This window comes from Moschus berezovskii, chromosome 16 (assembly GCF_049115385.1).
Source record: "Moschus berezovskii isolate FMDL1 chromosome 16, NW_MosBer_1.0, whole genome shotgun sequence".
Taxonomy (NCBI): Eukaryota; Metazoa; Chordata; class Mammalia; order Artiodactyla; family Moschidae; genus Moschus; species Moschus berezovskii.
This window is the reverse complement of record NC_142475.1, coordinates 29,802,054-29,818,020: the sequence shown is the minus strand read 5'-3', so window position 1 is coordinate 29,818,020 and position 15,967 is coordinate 29,802,054. Positions and strand designations below refer to the sequence as shown.

The following is a 15,967-nucleotide window of genomic DNA, read 5'->3' as shown; positions in this document are numbered from 1 at the left end:
GGGTGGGGGATTTTTACTGAAGTGTTGATTTTAACATGATCAGTTATGTCCTTTCAAAAAGAATATTAATTTGGTGATAATTGTTGGTTGTCTAACACAAACAGTTCTGTATGCTTGCAGCATTTGTGTAGATATGGGAAATATTTCCTTCAGTACACCTGGATGTATACAATTTTATTATTAATTTAAAGCCATTCTTGTTTTTTGTGCTTTTGCCCCATAGGCAACAAAACTTCACTTTGTATATAATATCTTCAATTTCTAGCTCATTGTTTGGGTTTTCCTGTTAAAAATAAATTTATTTGCTAAATTGGAGTCAAATTGAGATTGATGGAAAGCTTGTACTTAGAAGTAAGCCAGTGCTTTTTCTTTTCTTTTCTTTTTTTCTGGTTAACTATGGGGAAAAAATGTATCAAGACATAGGTCAGAAGTATGAGTGTAGCTACTAATCTGTATCACATAAATAACAATAATAAACATGTATTTATAAGTTAAAAGTCAGGTAATGCTTCCCCCGTCTACCACAATGGTTCCTAAAATGTTTTTCTCCTCTCAATATTGCTTGAAATTTACATATTAATTTTCCATGCTAAATAATGTTTATTACTTGGGAAATCCATTTGGAATAATTGGTGATGCCCGTTAAAAAATAGTCGTATATGTTTCTCAGAATGCTTTCTGATTAATGTCTTATTGTTTGGAATAAGGTCACATGCATTTGTTATGTGTGTTACCTTGAGGAAGAATGGAATTCAGTAATGAGTGACAGTGTGAAGGGATTTGATGGTGAGAGACAAAGGAAGGCAGGAAAACTCAATTTCAAGCTCTGTAGTGGATTTCATTAAATAGTGATTTTTCTTTCATGAATGAAAGAATAAAAATATATATTCCCAGAATTTTTTTTTAATTTTTATCTCAGAATAAATATGTTTTCCAAAGCTGAAAAGATTATTTACTAGATATTAACTTGGAAGCACACCAATTCAATCATCCTCCTACTAATAGTCTAACCTGGGATTTATTCTAAATTATTATTTTTAAATAACTTTGCTAAGTCACTCTATAGAGACAGTTGGGGATGGGCTTTTAAACACTGTCTGTCTTCATGGTCTCTCCACCAGTATAAATGTTATTCTTCTCAATAATCCCAAGGACAACTATCAGTTCAAGGATACCTACTGACACAGGCACGGTTAGGCATGCCCAAGTAGCCAGTGTACTTTGTAGTGGACAAATGATTAATTCTCCGAGATTGGTAAACCCAGAGTCCTCTCAGGAAGGAAGGTAATTTGCCTAACTGCAAACTAACCCAACATTCAAAAAAACTAGGATCATGGCATCCCGTCCCATCCCTTTGTCAGGGGAGTGTGTAATTTCCTCAGTTCTGTATTGCCACAACAAAAATTTGAAGTGATGGACCAGCATTATTGCCCTCAGACAGACCTTGGACAGACAGACCGTGTCACAGCTCTTGGACAGATCAGTGTGACAGATCTGTGTTACACTCAGTTTTATTTACAAAATAAAGGAAAATATATCCTCGAGGCATGATGGCATGCTGACCCAAAAGACGCGAAGAGTAGAGAGAGATCTAAGAGACAGAGAGCAAGAGAAAGAGAGAGAGAGAGACCTGGCCCTTTGGTTCCTCTTTTTATATATTTTTTCTCCCTCCGCCCCAGGCCTGTCCTATGTAAATTGGACTAGCCAGGAGTGCTGTTTGTTCTACCCGAGGTCCTCACTCCAGTCCTCAGACTTTCCTTTGCTCTATCTTCGCAGGCTTTTCCCGTCCTTGTCTTTTAGTCATTGGCATTCTGGACTCCTTTTTCCTATTCTAACTACCGAACAACTTCATGGCAAATAGATGGGGAAACAGTGGAAACAGTGACAGACTTTATTTTCTTGGGCTCCAAAATCACTGCAGATAGTGACTGCAGCCATGAAATGAAAAGATGTTTGCTCCTTGGAAGAAAAACTATGACCGACCTAGATAGCACATTAAAAAGCAAAGATATTACCTAGCTGACAAAGGCCCTTCTAGTCAAAGCTGTGGTTTTTTTCAGTAGTCATGTATTAATTTGAGAGCTGGACCATAAAGAAATCTGGACCATATGCTAAAGAATTGATACCTTTGAACTGTGGTGTTGGAAAAGACTCTTTAGATCCTCTTAGACTGCAAGAAGATCCAACCAGTTCATCCTAAAGGAAATCAGTCCTGAATATTCACTGGAAGGACTGATGCTGAGGCTGAAACTCTGATACTGTGGCCACCTGATCCAAGAACTGGTGCCTTGGAAAAGACCCTGATGGTGGGAAAGATTGAAGGCAGGAGGAGAAGGGACAACAGAGGATGAGATCGTTGGATGGCATCAATGACTAGATGGACATGAGTTTTAGGAAGATCTGGGAGTTAGTGATGGACAGGGAAGCCTGGCGTGCTGAGGTTCATGGAGTTGCAGAGTCGGACATGACTGAGTGACTTAATTGAACTGATCTGTAACCAAACTACTTAAGTTTCAGTAGATCTAGGGAAAATTGGTTCAGTTCATCTCCACCTGGGATTAAGGATTTTTATAAAGCTCTTCATATTTTGTAATGACCAGCAGGTTTAGAAATTATGAATTTATCTTTATTTGATTATATTACTTTCAGAAGGCAAGAATATTGAATTCCCAATCCATCACTCAAACTATATAACTTAATTAATTATTTTTAATTAACATTTATAGATGGTGTTTATCATATGTAGGTTCTAAACATTCTCTGGCAATGCCAAAGAATGCTCAAACTACCACACAATTGCACTCATCTCACACTCTAGTAAAGTCATGCTCAAAATTCTCCAAGCCAGGCTTCAGCAATATGTGAATAGTGACCTTCCAGGTGTTGAAGCTAGTTTTAAAAAAGGCAGAGGAACCAGAGATCAAATTGCCAACATCTGCTGGATCATGGAAAAAGCAAGAGAGTTCCAGAAAAACATCTATTTCTGCTTTATTGTGTATGCCAAAGCCTTTGACTGTGTGGATAACAATAAACTGTGGAAAATTCTGAAAGAGATGGGAATACCAGACCACCTGACCTGCCTCTTGAGAAACATATATGCAGGTCAGAAAGCAACAGTTAGAACTGGACATGGAACAACAGACTGGTTCCAAACAGGAAAAGGAGTACGTCAAGGCTGTATCTTGTCACCCTGCTTATTTAACTTCTATGCAGAGTACATCATGAGAAATACTGGGCTGGAAGAAGCACAAGCTGGAATCAAGATTTCCAGGAGAAATATCAATAACTTCAGATATGCAGATGACACCACCCTTATGGCAGAAAGTGAAGAGGAACTCAAAAGCCTCTTGATGAAAGTGAAAGAGGAGAGTAAAAAAGTTGGCTTAAAGCTCAACATTCAGAAAATGATGATCATGGCTTCTGGTCCCATCACTTCATGACAAATAGATGGGGAAACAGTGGAAACAGTGTCAGATTTGTCGTTTTGGGCTCCAAAATGGGGATTGTAGCCATGAAATTAAAACACGCTTGTTCCTTGGGAGGAAAGTTATGACCAACGTAGATAGCATGTTAAAAAGCAGAGACATTTTGCCAACAAACGTCCATCTAGTCAAGGCTATGGTTTTTCCAGTGACCATGTATGGATGTGAGAGTTGGAGTATTAAGAAAGCTGAGCACCAAAGAAGTGATGCTTTTGAATTGTGGTATTGTAGAAGACTCTCGAGAGTCCCTTGGACTGCAAGGAGATCCAACCAGTCCATCCTAAATAAATCAGTCCTGCCTGTTCACTGGAAGGACTGATGCTGAAGCTGAAACTCCAGTACTTTGGTCACCTGATGCGAAGACCTGACCCCTTGGAAAAGACCCTGATGATGGGAAAGATTGAAAGTGGGAGGAGAAGGGGACGACTGAGGATGAATGGCATCACCGACAGAATGAACATGAGTTTGAGTAAACTCTGGTTAGTTGTTGATGGACAGGGAGGTCTACCATGCTGCAGTCCATGGGGTCACAAAGAGTCGGACACGACTGAACAGCTGAACTAAACTGAACTGACTGATGCAATTCATCGTAATAGGTTTTGACCTTTTAGAAATAGGATGGTCTGTACACCATAACAAATGTCAAGCCCTGATTCATTATAAAAGGATTGATAATTGAAATATGGCAATATTAAGTTCTCGTCTGTTCTTGTGTAAGACTACCAAATTAATTGCAATTTTATAACAAATTAGTCTTTTCAAAGAGCTTCATTAATGTTATTAAAGCCTGCAATGCCTTTCACAATATTAATTCTTGAGAAAACTTGAATTCTACATTTGACATAAAAGTAATTCATTATCTGAATTAAGCATGAAATAGGTGGGACTATTCCTATGGGGGCATGGGAGCGCTCAAGTTCTCTCTGAGCTTCTGTATACTATTATAGTTTCCTTATTCTTTTTAGCTTACTAAATTTCTGAAAACTAAAAATAGATATTAAGACATATCTCAAAAATAATATGTGCTTTAGAAAAAGAAAAAAATAAACTCAAATAAATATAAATATACTTAAATATCCTGATTTTAAATAGAAAAGAAATGAGACGTAATAACCTCAAAGTTTCTATGAGTTTCTGATCAAACCCGACTAATCACTCTGTACCATACATTTATTTTAAAATGTAAGACACATTTTGTTTGTTTTATTTTCTTATTTCTATGATTGCATTCATGTATTTTCAAATATAATTTGTCTTTGACTGTATACACTGATTTTTCCTTCCTTGTTGCTTTTATGTGTTCATATATATTTGAATACACTGAAGTATTTTAGTTACAGGTTAAACAGCATTGACTTGATCATAACTATAAAACTCTTCTCTTTTTAAAGTCTTCTTATTAACACTTGCTTTTCATTTTGACTTAAGAATTTATATACACTACCAAAATTTCATAGCTGAATGATCACACTTCATTTAATTTTGATAATTATAGTGGTGCTTCTACATTATTTGTTTCCTGCCTTTTGACTTTACATTGTTAAATAAATGGTAGTTAGCTTTGGTGCTAAATTAGATTCTCCCAGCTGAATTTAAGATAATTATTTTCATTTGAAAATTTAGCTCCTTTTTTCATATATTCTTCATCAATGATAACTTAGAAATCATTTCTTAAATAAAGTTTCTTTTGAAAAAGCAAAAAGCGTGCTTCTGTCTTGAAAAAAAATTAATATAGCTATGTATATCTTATGGCAGACAATTTGGGTTATTTTTAAAATTTTTCTTAGGGTTATATATGTGGAGTGAAATAAGAGTCTCTGCTTTTATTAAACTCTTTTTATTATTATTAATATTATTACCACTGAAAATTTGAGGAAAATAATTAGGAGAGACCTTTTTTTAAAGTTAAAAGTAAATTTCAATTTCCATTTTCTCAATTGCAACTGTTAGTTATTTATATTTCTCCTTTATTTGGTTGTTTTTGACAAACTGAAAGTTCTTAAAATGTATCCACACTTGAAAGCAGAACTAGTTAAATCCAATAAAACTTATTTATATTTAACATATGAATGAAATTGTATGTTGGTTAGCAGTAAGAGAAATAAAAGGAAAAAATTTTATGTGGTTGTGTTAGTCACTCAAGTCGTGTCCGACTTTTATGACCCCATGGCTGTAGCCTGCCAGACTCCTCTGTACATGGCATTCTCCAGGCAAGAATACTGGAGGGCGTTGCCATTCCCTTCTCCAGGGGGTCTTACCAACCCAGGAAATGAACCCAGGTTTTTTGTATCGTAGAAGGATTCTTTACCATCTGAGCTATCAGGGAAGCCTATTCTATGTGGCTACTTTGACAGTATTAACTAAAAATTAGAGCCAGTAGGTCAGTTGGTTACATGGTTTGATTGTGATTGTGTACCTCCAACCAAGATTTATAAACTACAGCATATATAGAGTCATAATATAACTGTATTCAGAAGTCGATTTATGAGCGTATTGAACATTTGAAACTCAAACACAAAGGTTGTTTTTCCTAACAAGCAATGTTTCTTTGTCTCTGAATTATTCCTCATGAGTGCTATTCTTAAGAAATAAAAAGTTGATTCTTGTGTACTCAGACAAACAAACAAAAATATTCCTGACCTAACAACCTCAGCATTTGCTTTGGCTTTGTTGAAAACAAATTCTTGCTGATAACTAACAGAACTATATTTGTATGATAAATTAGATTCCAAGAGGGTTTCCTGGTACTGCCATATAATTTTAGGGAATTATCCATACAGCCCTTTATCTAGAAGTCAAATATTCCTTAAATAGTCAACACATTAAAAAAAAAAATGACAGAAAAACCTTTTAAAAAGAAAAGGGAGACCAGTAAGATGTTTGCTGTTAGGAATTTAGTGAGCATGTTTAATTGATTTTATGATTCACTTCCTCTCTTTCTTTCTCTTATTTCCACTTCCTTTTCATTGGTAATAAAACAAATAAATAAATCTGTGGAGGCTGGTGGGTTATAATATGAAGCTTTAGATTCCCATGGGTACAAAGGGAGAGAGCAGGAAATGCCTAGACACTAGAGACTTCACAACGTCTGGGCAGAAAAGTTATAAAATGTTGTTAGAAAAGAATACTTGGCGCTCTGAACAAAGCTACATTTATAAAGCATGTTAAATTAAAGCACTGTTGTCTTTGCAATGTTTAAAATCTGTATAAACTATAAGTTCAGTTCAGTTGCTTAGTCGTGTCCGAATCTGTGACCCCATGGACTGCAGCATGCCAGACTTCCCTGTCCCTCACCAACTCCCGGAGCTTCCTCAAACTCATGTCCATCAAGTTGGTGATGCCATCCAACCATCTCATCCTCTGTCGTCCCCTTCTCCTCCTGCTTTCAGTCTTTCCCAGCATCAGGGTCTTTTAGAATGAGTCAGTTTGTTGCATCAGGTGGCCAAAGTATTGGAGCTTCAGCTTCAGTATCGGTCCTTCCAATGAATATTCAGACTGATTTCCTTTGGGATGGATTGGTTTGATCTTCTTGCAGTCCAAGGGACTCTCAAGAGTCTTCTCTAACACCACAGTTCAAAAGCATCCATTCTAGGGCGCTCAGCTTTCTTTATAGTCCAACTCTCACCTCCATACATGACTACTTGAAAAACCATAGCTTTTACTAGGTGGACCTTTGTCAGCAATGTAATGTCTGTGCTTTTTAATATGCTGCCTAAGTTGGTCATAGTTTTTCTTCCAAGGAGCAAGCGTCTTTTAATTTCGTGGCTACAGTCACCATCTGCAGTGATTTTGGAGCCCAAGAAAATTAAGTCTGTCACTGTTTTCATTGTTTCCCCATCTATTTGCCATGAAGTGATGGGACCGGATGCCATGATCTTAGTTTTTGAATGTTGAATTTTAAGCCAGCTTTTTCACTCTCCTCTTTCACTTTCATAAAGAGTCTCTATAGTTCCTCTTCACTTTCTGCCATAAGGGTGATGTCATCTGCGTATCTGAGGTTATTGATGTTTCTCCCAACAATCTTGATGTAATAATGTAATTTGAGTACCAAAAGCAGAGACTGGGGAAAGAGAGGGAAGAAGGTGAAGACAGACAGACAGACTGACTTTCTAGAACTTGACTGACCTATTAGTAGACTTAAAATTTAAGATTTTAATAGAAGATATAAAAAGAGAGTAGTTACTGCTGAAAATTTAATTGTTAATGTGAAAGTTCCAGTGGAAGATAAGCCGTAATACAGAGGGAATAATATAGATAAATTTCAGAAGAAAAACATGTAAAAGAATTGCAATGCAATTTGGAGACTGAATATGTAAATAATAGGCATTTTTCAAGATGGAAATAAAATAATAAAATTTACAGGGAATAATTAAATAAACCAAAACTCAAGAACATTTCCCTGGATTGAAGAATATTTTGAATCCATAGATCAAAAAATATCACTATTTTATTTGAATAAATTAGATTTTGAAATATAGTAATTTTTTTTCTAATTTACTTTGCTAACATAAACATAATCTAAAACCTTATAGGGATAATTTGATAAAAAGAATAAAAGTTATACATCAGCTTTTAGTTACAAATTTTAGAAAACATTATAAATAAGTAATCAAGTTAAATCCAACAATTTAGCACATGAAACATATATCATACAAATTAATGTAGTAATAATAAAATTTCCATCATGTACCATCTAAGTATCATCTCGTAGGTGACATGAACATAATGAATACCATTTTGGGGGAACATTGGTGCTGTGGCAAGATCACCAGACCATAAGTTTAGTGACATAATTTTTACTCTTATGATAGGTCAGAAGTAAGGCAGTTTTGGCAAAATACAAGTAACTTTCAGAAGTATTTTCAACTTTCTCTATTTGCTATCATTTGCAGAAGGAGCCCCCAGATTCAATGTCATAAAACTAAGTACTATGGAATGAGATTTGTCAGTTAGAGTTGGTCTTTGTAGGTCAAAAAATCATCATCATATCCAAGGTTTTATCAACTATAAGGACTAATTTTCACACCGTTGGGAGTAATAGCTACCACACTAAAAATGCATGCCTTAAAAAAGAATGGCAATATGCATTGTTGACAAATCCTCTGTTTAATTACTGTACACTTTTTGGAAAATAATCTGACAATACACTTACATTTGAGCACTCAAATTCAATGTATTAAATGTATGAAACCTTTCTTACTGAAATACAAGTACCAAAGAGAAATGTGAGATACTATGTAAAAGGTGTTTTTTTCAGACTCACTTTTAGTGGCAAAAATCTTTGTTAATATAGGAATGTTAACTGTTAATATAGGAATGGTAAGGCAAGTTGTGATAGTATAACTGGATGAAATATTACCCAGTTCTCAAAAGCAAGAATTTATATCTACTGACGTGAAATAATGTCTATAATGCTTTGATAAGATAAAGCAAATTAGAGGACAATGAGAAGCTACACCTTCAGAAGAATGGGAATGAGGTAGGGATCTTTGGGAAGGTATCAGTTTTGTTTTGTATATTTTTGCCTTGTGAAATCAATTTCTAAAAGCATTTAGCACTGTTTTAGCATTTTAAAAAGTGTCAAAAATTAGATAAGTTAAAAGGTGTGGATAAATAGAATGTACAAAGAAGCAAGTATATTTTATATTAATCATGTTATTAGAAAATTAGGTGTTTGGTGCCCTTGAGAAAGTTCAGAACAACCAACCAACCAATTCTCAATTTTAAATTGTCTGTCATAAAATAAGCATTGTTTTTAAAACAAGAGCAAAAACTTTATAACATGAGTTTGAGTGTTACTTAGTGTCTACTGAGCTTGAAATATTAAAATTATCCATGTGGATTCTTAACTCTCTTACTGTGACATTTGTAAAATCAATTAACGATATATGAGGTTTTTCTTGGGAAACAAGTAATGACTTGATTTAGAGAGTGTGACCACTCATTTTCTTTATACATACAAATACATGCTCAGAATTGTTTATTATTTACACATTTTCATTTTAATTGTAAATATATTTTGCAGATTTATGATGGAAAAGATAAAACAACTCATCTCCTAGGTGCTTTTACTGGCGCGTCTATGCGAGGACTGACACTTAGTAGTACTTCAAACCATCTCTGGCTAGAATTTAATTCTGATTCTGAAGGGACGGATGAAGGCTTTCAACTTGTCTATACCAGTAAGTATTTTGGGAGAAAAAAAAAAATGGCCAAACACTGATGCTAAATATTTATTAGTAATTGCAATACATCACATGAAGTAATATTCAACATTTGATTATCAATTATTTCCTTCCATGTATATAATTTAATTTGACCCTAACACCTTAAAAAATTACAGGTATTCTAGCTATTGCTATTTTATGGTTGAAACAATAGGTTCAGAAAGTTTAAGTAATATGTGACTTTGAACTTATTTATATACTTTAAAATAACAGTATTCTCCCCATGAAATATTTAAGATGTACGATTAAACCTTTTAATAAATGGGAACCCAGTGCTTGAGCTCCTACCTGTCACTGCAAAACATATGCAATACATGTGTATAAGTTATAGTTAGTCAGCCCTTAACGATAACTGGATAGTTTCAGATGATTTTACACTGAAGAATAGCTAAGATTTTAGTTTGTTTTGCTTTTCTGTTAAATTGTCTTGTTAAAAATAAATTTATATAGAACTATTGTGTTATATTCAAATCAACTTTCTGACACTTAAACAGGTAGAAGCTCATAGACTGAGAATCACTGAAAACCATAAGTGTGTTACATCAATTGTTATATGAACAAAATGAATTTATTTTACCAGTATCATAATAAGAAGTAAACTAGCCACCTCATGCGAAGAGTTGACTCACTGGAAAAGACTCTGATGCTGGGAAGGATTGGGGGCGGGAGGAGAAGGGAACGACAGAAAATGAGATGGCTGGATGGCATCACCGACTCGATGTACATGAGTTTGAGTGAACTCCAGGAGTTGGTGATGGACAGGGAGGCCTGGCATGCTGTGATTCATGGGGTTGCAAAGAGTCGGTCACGACTGAGCGACTGAACTGAACTGAACTACATCAATGAGAATTAAATTGTATTCTTTACTGTTAGAATATTTGAGAAAATAAATGAGTTCTATAAATTTTCTCAAAAAGTCAGGTGAATTAAAATTCTTACAGAAATTGGAAAATTGAAAAGGTTACAGCATCAAAGATATTCACATGGGATTCTAAAGGTAATTGGAATCAAATTATTGTTTGTGAAAATACAGTCAAGAGACATAATACTGAGGTATGATTCTTTCTCCTTATTTATTTCAAGGTTTTCTTCCTACCTGTGCTAGAATTGCTACATCATTAACATAAGTTAAATTAACAAAATGATGTTTAATACATATTTTTAAACCCTGAGAACTGTTGTATATACTGTGATTTCCTGTGAAGTAATTCCAAAGACAAATGAAAATCCAAGCAAATTGTGTTTACAGATATTGCTGTGTGATGGACTAAAAGTAACAGTGCTGTGGCTTATTGCTCAAATATAATCGCTGCAATGTGCTCAGAAGGGAAAATATTTCTTAATCTGCTTTCCTCTTTCCCTTTTTTTTTTTTTTCTGACAGAGCTGGTGACATTTTTCAAGTCATGGCTCAGTGTTTACATAATGGTCTTTCTTTGTTCTGCATCGTTTTATATTTCTCTTTGTCTAAAATGTCAATGGGGTTAAAAAAAGGAAATCTAAATTTCCTTTTCTAGTATTTAAATTCTATGTAACGTGAGATTATTGATGCAAAGATACCGGGCTTTGTAGCCATACCTGAATTGGAAATTGTATAGGATGCTCAGGAGTCTGGAATGAGTAAAATCATTGACTTCTTTGTCATTGCTGTGAACTACCGCTTGTGCTTGTCAAAGAAAAAGAAAGAAAGAAATGCTTAAAAAGAAAAGACTTAAAGTCATTTTTTTTTTCTTAATGATTCTAGCTGTTCATTAAAGGATGTGCATCATTATGAAGATAGAAGGCTATAGAATTGGGAAAAGAGTATAAAAGCAATTCAGTTCAGTTCAGTTCAGTTCAGTCGCTCAGTCGTGTCCGACTCTCCGCGACCCCATGAATCACAGCACGCCAGGCCTCCCTGTCCATCACCAACTCCCGGAGTTCACTCAAACTCATGTCCACAGAGTCGGTGATGCCATCCAGCCATCTCATTCTCGGTCGTCCCCTTCTCCTCCCGCCCCCAACCTTTCCCAGCATCAGAGTCTTTTCCAGTGAGTCAACTCGTCGCATGAGGTGGCCAAAGTATTGCAGTTTCAGCTTTAGCATCAGTCCCTCCAATGAACATCCAGGATTGATCTCCTCTAGAATGGACTGGTTGGATCTCCTTGCAGTATAAGGGACTCTCAAGAGTCTTCTCCAACACCACAGTTCAAAAGCATCGATTCTTCGGCGGTCAGCCTTCTTCACAGTCCAAAATAAAAGCAATTATTTTTTTAAAAAAAGCACAGCCATACATCTATAAATATTTTTCAGTCTCAGAACTGAAACTAAAATGTTTCAGTCTCAAATCTGGAATTAAATGTTTATAGTCTACTTCAAGGGTCTCTCTGAATATCACCAGGTCAGTAAATGCTTCTAAGATTTTCTGATCCAATGGCTATGTGCTGAGCTCCTTTGTTGAGGAAGGCCCTGGAAATAGTGGCACATCAGCTATTAGCTGTATTTGTTCCTAAGTGTCACTTCTGAGTTTTATAATGGCATCCTTTCTCTCAGCACATATCTGCAATGATCTTAATAGTTAGCCATACATTGCCTATCTTTGAAGGAAATTACTTCTCATTCTCCAAGTGTACTTTGGTTTCCAGCCTTAGAATTCTGTACCCAAGCTTCTTTTTTCTTTCAGTATGCTCCATCCACCTGTGGCATCAATTGAACTATTCAACTTCAAGACCATTTCAAACATTTCCCTACTAGGTTTACCCTGACTCCTTCAGCCGGAGTTAGTCTACTTTTTAACATTTCTTTTGCTGTAGTCTATATCCACAGCTATATAGGTCTTATCACATGGTATTGTGGTTATGTTTTTTGTTTGTTTTGGTTTTCTCGCAAGTATATTATGCTTAACTCTTCATGAGGCCATTTCACTTCATAATGCCTTTAGTCAGTTTTAGATCAATTACTACTTTTCCTATATATTGGTAAATTAACATGTTCTCTGAATACTGATTTTATAAAATGTTTTTTTGTGATATAGAAGAGTCTACTAGGCCACATATTTTATATTCCTTAAATTCTTAGATGCAGTAATTAATTTCTGAACATGAGAGAATTTGCTAAGGTGTGCAGACATGGGGGAAAATGGAAAAGAACATGTTTTGTGTTTGGATCCCTGTATGTATCCAGTTATTTCTAATCTCACCTCTGCCATTCTGTGGTATGTTCCCCTTAAAATTATTCCACCTTTGTTTCTGGAATATCTGAGAGAACACTATGAGATGCAGAGGAGTTCTAGTATTCAAATTCAGAGGATTTAGAGGCAGGAGAGAGGAAATTTGGCTAGGCCAGATCAGGTTGCTGCTGCTGCTAAGTTACTTCAGTCGTGTCCGACTCTGTGTGACCTCATAGACGGAAGCCCACCAGGCTCCCCCATCCCTGGGATTCTCCAGGCAAGAACACTGGAGTGGGTTGCCATTTCCTTTTTCAGTGTGTGAAAGTGAAAAGTGAAAGTGAAGTCGCTTAGTCGTGTCTGACCCTTAGCAACCCCTCAGACTTCAGCCTACCAGGCTCCTCCATCCATGGGATTTTCTAGGCAAGAGTACTGGAGTGGCTTGATCAGGTTAGGATTCATGAATGAGGTAGTATTAAAGATTGTGTTGGTGGATCACAGAAAGAAATGGTGGACTGTATTCCAGGCAAAGAGAACAGGATAAGGAAAGGCACAGAGATTAGAAAGAACATGCTAAATAAGCACATTCAAGGCAAATAGAGTAAATAACTTAAATCAGATTAATCCCACGTGCCTGCTGCTGCTGCTGCTAAGTCACTTCAGTCATGTCCGACTCTGTGCGACCCCACTGACGGCAGCCCACCAGGCTCCCCCGTCCCTGGGATTCTCCAGGCAAGAACACTGGAGTGGGTTGCCATTTCCTTCTCCGCCCACTTGCCTAGTTTCTCACAATTCTAGGTTTAGCATAAACAGGCCTTTTATGATCATCCTTATCTAATGACACCTGCTCTATGTAATGATAGTCACAGATAGAATTGCATTTGGCTGAGATTAAAATGAAGAAATATTTTAGAACAAGCCTTTAAGATGTGTTTTATTTCAACTGTCTTATTGGTCCATTCATTATATAATCACTAAGAATAGCAAATGGACTAGTAGAAACAGTTGAGATTCTGCTTTTGGCTTTAAGGTAAACCTAGGGCCTTCCCTGAGAGCTCAGTGGTAAAGAGTGTGCCTGCCAAGCAAGAGGTGGAGGTTTGATCCCTGGGTTGAGAAAATCCCCTAGAAAAGAAAATGGCAACCCACTGAAGTGTTCTTGCCTGGGAAATCCCATGGAGGAACCTGGTGGGTTATAGTCCATGGAGCCGCAAAGAGTTGGACACAACTTAGCAAATAAACACCAGCAACAATAGTAAACTTAACCATGACTTAAACAGCCAGGATTTATGTTAATTACATAAGACCTGTGAAGAGAAAAAAGGTAAGCAGGTCCTGATTCAGGTGCTAAACCTAGGTTACAAGGGGCCATGCTCCTTTTATGTTATGGCATTCCTAGTATGCTCACTTCTTATTGTCATGATTGTTGTGACATGGTCACAAGATGGCTACTTTAACACTGGCCGTATTCAAGGCAAAAAGAAGGAGGTACTGTTTACCATATATGTTCCTTTCATCAGGAATACAAAATCTTGTGTCAGACATTCTGTTATCCCTCTATGTCCAAAATAGGGCTGCTGCTGCTGCTGCTGCTAAGTCACTTCAGTTGTGTCCGACTCTGTGTGACCCCACAGACGGAAGCCCACCAGGCTCCCCCTTCCTTGGGCTATATGGATAAATTTCCCAGCAAGGGAAGCTGGAAAATGAAATATTTGTCAGCTAAATTATTGGATTATTGTTTGACTATCATGATATGCTGCCTGATATGCTTCAGTTTTTGCTGGAAGCAAAATCAAGATATTGTTCATGAGGGAGAAGAAAAGATATACTGAGAAGACAGTGTACAATATCTCCTATGATGCACAGCTGTAACGGATATTCCAAAAAAATTAGTAAAAAGATATTGTATTAATAGATACCTCTATGATTAGTGGTGTCATGAAAATACAGAGACCCTTGAGTGCCTAGAAAGGAAAAGCATTTGGTTCACCCATTATTAACAGTTTTAGTTATACTCTACTAAGAAGACCATGAGCTTCTCTGTCTTTCCTTCACCAATAAATATATTATGACATACCTGGTATGAAAATGCTACACCACATTTGAAGGAAGAAAATGTCCCATTCCTTTACTTTTCTGAAGCAAATTAAATCTCTTCAGTCTTCATCCTTCAGAGTTGTCAAGAACAATCTTATTTAGTTTTTGTACAGATATCCTTCTCCAAAATTAGTTTCTTAGTCAACCCTAGTTTGATTTAGAGCAATGAAGCGTGGACGGCTGCATGGGTTGGATATAAAACATCTGTGACAAACTTGGTCAGACCTTGACTAATATTAAGGAATCCAACTGCTCTTCTAGCCCTCCAGCCTCTCAGAATTAACTCCCTCCTTGAGTTAGACCACTCTTCCATTCTTTTCAAAAGTGGCTAATAATTATGCTTGCCCTTGAGAAATGTGAAACTTATTCTAACCAAAGTTCTAGATGAGACATATATTCAGATGCTTTATACAATACAAATTTATTAAATCTGTAGTTGTGTTTTCCTGGACAGTGTAGGGGAGTACAGTGAGAGAAAATTACCATTGCCTTCTTCTAAAGTTAGAAGAGCAGATCAGAAAGTAGGATCTCAATACAATATCCTCTGTAATACATCACTCTGCTCTGGATAATTCAATAATAGAAGTTAGCAGAACTTAATAGGTTACTCTAGCCAGATCCTCTCAGGCCCTCAATACACATTCAAGAATGCATTCCTTTTTTTGTTATTAATTTATTTATTTTAATTGGAGGCTAATTACATTATTGTATTGGTTTTGCCATACATTGACATGAATCTGCCCCGGGTGTACATGTGTTCCCTATCTTGGAACCCCCTCCACCTCCCTCCCCATCCCATCCCTCTGGTTTATCCCAGTACACCAGCCCTGAGCATCCTGTATCATGAATTGAACCTGGACTGCCGGTTTGTTTCACATATGATAATATACATGTATTCCTTAATCTGATGTCTTTTACTGCATTTCTCTCTGAAGGCTGAGTTGTAGAAATGTCATTCCTTTTTTGTCCATACATCTTATCTTCTCTTATTCCTCTATTGGAATTAACTTATCAACATAGA

General features: G+C 36.2%; 1 protein-coding gene across 4 annotated transcripts in view; it reads left to right on the top strand.

Annotated features, from left to right (window-relative positions):
- CSMD3 (CUB and Sushi multiple domains 3) overlaps positions 1 to 15,967 on the top strand; it is a 1,369,436-nt gene that overhangs the window by 974,615 nt on the left and 378,854 nt on the right. For all 4 annotated transcript variants that reach the window (XM_088844606.1, XM_088844605.1, XM_088844604.1 and 1 more), the window contains one exon: positions 9,508 to 9,664. In XM_088844606.1, the coding sequence (XP_088700732.1) occupies positions 9,508 to 9,664 (157 nt within the window). The remainder of the gene's footprint in view (positions 1 to 9,507; positions 9,665 to 15,967) is intronic.